We start from the raw sequence: 5,541 nt of genomic DNA on the forward strand, positions 1-5,541 counted from the left end.
GGTACATAAAAGACACCATTTCGAGCGTGGCCGTTGCCAGTATTGCCTGACTGGCCTTCGTGCAGGTGACACGTAAAAGCACCTACTACACTCTCTGAGTGGTTGGCGTTAGGAAGGGCATCCAGCTGTAGAAACTCTGCCAAATTTAGATTGGAGCCTGGTGTTGCCATCCGGTTTCACCAATCCTCAGTCAAATCGTCCAACCCATGCTAGCATGGAAAGCGGACGTTAAACGATGATGATGATATGATAGGCTTCTTTCAGTTTCTGTCAACCAAATTCACTCTCAATGATTAGTTCAGCCTGTGGTTAGAGTAGAAAAAACTTGTCCAAAGTGTCATGGGGCTGAACCTGAATCTAGGCCAATGCTCGGCAACCTTTTTTCATTTGCAGTACAATTATGGCAGCACACCTGAACTAAAAACATAACTAAAAGTATAGTGAAAAAATTATATTCAGGTTACACTATGCCACACCTAGCATCCTTTCATGGCACCCCAGTGTTGTGGTATACTGGTTGTGAAGCACTAATCTAGGTGGTTGGGAAGTGAACTTCTTAACCACACAGGCACGCCTGCATCTATACCTGTAATATGATATATATATATATATATCATTCCAATAGGAATTGAAATTAGTTATTAGTTAACATGATCAACCCCATCACACTCCTGCAATATTTCCTGGTGCAGCCTTTTGCTAAGTTATGAACTTTATACCCTGGAACTGACAATATTCTGTAATTCAATTTTTAAGGATTTTATTGGATTAATAAAATATAGAAGAATTTGTATGTATAATTAATGGCTTTGAGATTAAAATGCTGAACTACAAGCTAAATAATGATCAGGAGTTCAAACTTCATGAAAGCAGTAAAGGTGTAGCATTTCTGAATGAAGTACAAAATTCTGCTTGGCTCAGTTTGCTCAGCTGACAACAGTATCCCCTTCCACTTCATGTTTGGGTATTTTAGTACTGAACAACTAATTATACAGCTATAAGAAAATCAACATTGTCCATGCTTCTGTAAGAGTACAATCAGAAATAAATAACAGCCAAGATTAACAATTATTAACAGTTGTTAATTAAATCAGAGACACCAGTGAAATGGTCATGTTTTGTTGATGTTGATGTTGATGATGATGATTGTTTACATTTGCTTGGTTGTGAGATGTTTGGGTTCTGTATGTACTGTTCAACTTCTTTTATCAGGGACGGAATATTCTTCTTCAGAGCTGTTTCGACATCTGCAGAGTAGAAAGCAATGATGCTTTGTTGTTAAATAAACTGGCAACATTTAGTGAATAGAATTATTGATAATCAATCATGTTAGAATTCACTTTGGGTTATCTATTAAAATTACACATTACAGAAGTGAGCACACTCATACTCATACATATTTATGCAGGCGTATATGTACATACATATATATACACACTCTCACACACATACAAACGCATATATACCTACACACACACACACACACACACAGGGTGCGATGGGTAAATTGTCGCCATTTTATATTTTTTATTTTGTGCATGCGCATTGTTTGTTTTTGAGTTTGTCAACTACACAGTATCGTAGGGCCAGTTGGGCACTGTCGGTGAGAAAAATAGCACCATGACACAATTCATTCAGCCAGAAACTTGGAAACGACATAATGTACTGCTTAGCATTCACGCTGGAAGCTCCAATACGAACATTTCAGAGTGTTTGGGTGACAGTCTGGAGACATGTACCGAGAATGATAAAAATCAAACATCCAGTCAACATTATGGTGTTTGGAGTGATCACTAGTGATGGGGACGTTATGACTCCATTCATCTTCCCTCACAACCTCAGACTCAACACGGAGGCCTACATCAAGTTCCTGGAGGAGGTAGTGCTGCCCTGGGTCAAGAGGGTGGCTGCTGGAAGACCCTGTGTCTGGCAACAGGACTCTGCACCATGCCACACAAGCAGGAGAACCCAGTCATGGCTATCAGACAATTTCTGCGACCACATCACCCCTAACATCTGGCCACCTAACTCCCCAGACTGCAACCCTCTTGATTATCATGTGTGGGGTGCAGTTGAGAAAGAGACCAACAAAACTCCTTGTAACACCAAAGATGAACTGAAGGCAAGGATTATGGCAGCATTCACCAACTTAAACAAGGAGACCATCCAGAAGAGCTGCAGGAAGTTCTGGAGTCATCTGGAGGGCATGATGAAAGCCAATGGCGATTTTATTGAATAAATTTACTCTTTAGTATTTCAAGATATTTTTATTTAATTTTGGTAAACATATCTGTTAAAATGAGATGTTAGTGTTATTTTCATTTTTGCATAACTTGGATGACAGTTTATTCACTGCATCCTGTACACACATGCACACATGCACTCATGCAGTTAATACATATCCTTTGGACGTTTCTAACAGAATGTAATATTCAGAAATAATGTATGTATTCAATGATTTAAGTGGATCTTTACCTTTTAACACAAAACCAGAATCAACAATAGTTTTATGCTGGTATTTCCAGATATGATAGATCTTAAAATATGTTGCTACAAAAACCTCATTCACAACTGTTATCACATCACCTTGCTTGTTACACAACCTGAAATTATTAAGAAAGATGATTTAATTAGAAAAATGTAATTAGAAAGGCTTTAAGAAAATGTAACAACCTCAGAAAAAATCAAACTATGTAAACAAAATTCTTTTCAAATAGACAAGAAAATTAATCTATTGAAGATTTTGGAAGTTCCAAAGAAAAAATTCTTTATCTGTTTATTCATTAAAAATACTGAAAAAACTTAATTAATTTCAAAACTTGTTAGCTACAAAGGAGTTGATGTTATTGTAATGAAATTTGTATATATCTAGAAAACTTGCAATTATTATTGCTTTCAAAGTGAGCTGTGAAAGTCCTTTTAGAATGAGTATTGAGGATGATGCTGAGAAATACAAGATTATGAACAACTGCATATATAATGATGACACATTTTATATGGACAGTGGTGTATATCTATAAATATGATATATTATATATTTTATAAGGATAACAGTATATATAATGGTTAAATATTTTATATGGATAACTGTGCAGCTAATGCATAAAAATATTATATATATATTCTATATAGACAAGTATGTATATAATAGATACATGAACCACTATATCTAGCAGTCATTGGCTTGGGAAGGTCTTTGACAGGGTACCATACTCTGTATGGAAGTCATGAAAAGAAACAGGTGGAGATTAGTGGCTTGTGAGAGTTGTGCAGGCTATGAATGAATATGTAAATAAGGACTCAATTCTCAGTCCTCCCTGCTATTTTTTTGCAATTACCCAAACCATAACAGAGAAGCTTAAAACCTGTTGTTTATAGAAACTCATGTAAGCCAATGGCCTAATTCTCACACTGGAAGCAGTCGTTGAGTTAGAGAAATGTTGAAGTAAAGCCTATAATCAAAGCTTAAAGTAAACTTAGCAAAGACAAAGTTTTGAAGACAGGTCTCCATTACTGTCATGTGGGAAGAGGCTATGATCAATATGCAAAAACAGAAGTGGATAGGAATTCCACACTGTGTACTTAATGTAAAGTATGGGGGCACAAAAGATGTAGTGGAACCATACACAGACTAACAGAGAAGAACTGTGTATGTAGCAGATGATAAAGAGAAGTTTGCAATAAGATCACAAATAAGATCATCATTAGTTTTTTTTTCCCAAATGTTCAGAAGGTCCTATAGAAGAAGTTGATTGCTTCTGTATCCTAGGTAACTTATTTAGCTGTGGAAGAGGGTGTTTAGGAAGCTTAGTAGCCAGAGTAAGAACAGGAGAGAGAAGGTCAACGAAGTTACTACCTTGGAAAGCCAAAATAAGTTTCTCTCCTAAATATAGAGTGCAGATTGCACAAACACATAGAGAATATTATATATTCATAACTATAGTCTCAAAATTTAAATAAATAGTAACATTAATTATAATAATCTTTAGTTTAACTATAATTTCTAGAATGCAACTGGGTAATTTATTATAAATTTCTTTGACACATAAAGAATATTATATATTCATAATTATAGTCTTAAAATTTAAATAAATAGTAACATTAATTATAATAATCTTTAGTTTAACTGTAATTTCTAGAATGAAACTGGGTAATTTATAATAAATTTCTTAGGTGATTAACTACTTCACTGACATTGATCTATCATAAGGTAAATTACAATCAATGCTTTTAGCTCCAGTTGAAGCAATCGTATCATTTAAACTAACTAATGGATACTCTTACTTTGTTTTTCAACACATTACACATGCATGCGCTCAGATGTATTAAACAAATTTGCATATACACATACATTAATAATGTTTTTTTTTTTAAATACATTGTTTGCTAAAATGCACATATCTGAGTCAATCAAGAGTCAACCAACACATTGAGTGTAGCTCCTTTTTTATCAAATTCTTCCCTTGAAGAAATACCCAATTCGACATATTCACATAAAAATTTAAATTAATTTAATTTAATTCCTCAAATTTAATTAATTGGGTGTGGAAACAGCTGTAGGAGCAAGGAATTTGATATTGTACAGAATTGATTATGTTCAAATAAATTGATGTCTATACATCAGTTTCTCCGATTTCTTTTTCTATTACTTAAATGATTTATACCCATGTCCATCAACGTGAAACTAACATCTTTGGTTTTTCACTGACACTGGATAAAACCGGCGAACTTGAATGCTGACATCCCTTTAAGAGGATTTTATATCCTTGATTTAATTGAATTGAATATACGTGGTCTGATCAATAAGTATCCGGAATGTTGCAATAGTGATGAAGCTAAAGCATGCAGAATGTATATAAGTGTATAAGATGGGCTTCTTTCAATTTCTGTCAAACAAATCCACTCACAAAGTTTTGGTTGATCCAAGACTATAGTAGAAGGCACTTGCCCAAGGTACTGTGATGTGGGACTGAACCCAAGACCACATGGTTGGGAGGTAAACTTCTTAACAAAACAGCCATGCATGTACCTAGTAACTATTATTTCAGAATTAAATCACATATGGTTGGCTGGCAGAAGCAAGTTCATTAAATCTGATCATTCTGTACCTAGTTAATCCATAATACCCACCAAGGATTTGGTAAAAGCATTATGACATATTATAATTTGAAACTCATAAAAGAGAGGGACAATGCATTAATCAGGCAAAATCCAAAAAGTTTTGAAAAGAAGGACAATATGAAATAGTCAGAAAATCAACGTACTTGTTCAGTCGATCAGTCCTCAAAGCTTGAAGCACCATTTTAGTAGCATTCAGACTCATGACACAGAATGGAAAATGCTTTAAAAAATGCAATATACAATGCTTATGTATGTGTACAAACAAACAATTCAAATAAACGAAAAAAAACAAAACAAATATCAGGACATGTATATGAAATGTATAAGCTTGATGTTCAATGAAAGGAGAGAGTTTGACATTTTGAGCATAACTCTTCATCAGAAAGGAGAAAAGAAAAGGGAAAAAGTCCAAAGATGGAA

At 34.5% G+C, this 5,541-nt stretch overlaps 1 protein-coding gene across 2 annotated transcripts in view; it reads right to left on the bottom strand.

Moving 5' to 3' along the window:
* Positions 1-743: 743 nt before the first annotated feature.
* The window catches only part of LOC106878737 (ELMO domain-containing protein 3), a 19,132-nt gene continuing 14,334 nt past the window's right edge, over positions 744-5,541 (bottom strand). For both annotated transcript variants that reach the window (XM_052974249.1, XM_014928049.2), the window contains exons 8-10: positions 5,265-5,341; positions 2,476-2,603; positions 744-1,247 (exon numbers count right to left, since the gene is read on the bottom strand). In XM_052974249.1, coding sequence (XP_052830209.1) covers positions 1,072-1,247; positions 2,476-2,603; positions 5,265-5,341 — 381 coding nt within the window. In that variant the 3' untranslated portion in view covers positions 744-1,071. The remainder of the gene's footprint in view (positions 1,248-2,475; positions 2,604-5,264; positions 5,342-5,541) is intronic.

Source organism: Octopus bimaculoides, chromosome 18 (genome assembly GCF_001194135.2).
Source record: "Octopus bimaculoides isolate UCB-OBI-ISO-001 chromosome 18, ASM119413v2, whole genome shotgun sequence".
In the NCBI taxonomy this organism is placed as follows: domain Eukaryota; kingdom Metazoa; phylum Mollusca; class Cephalopoda; order Octopoda; family Octopodidae; genus Octopus; species Octopus bimaculoides.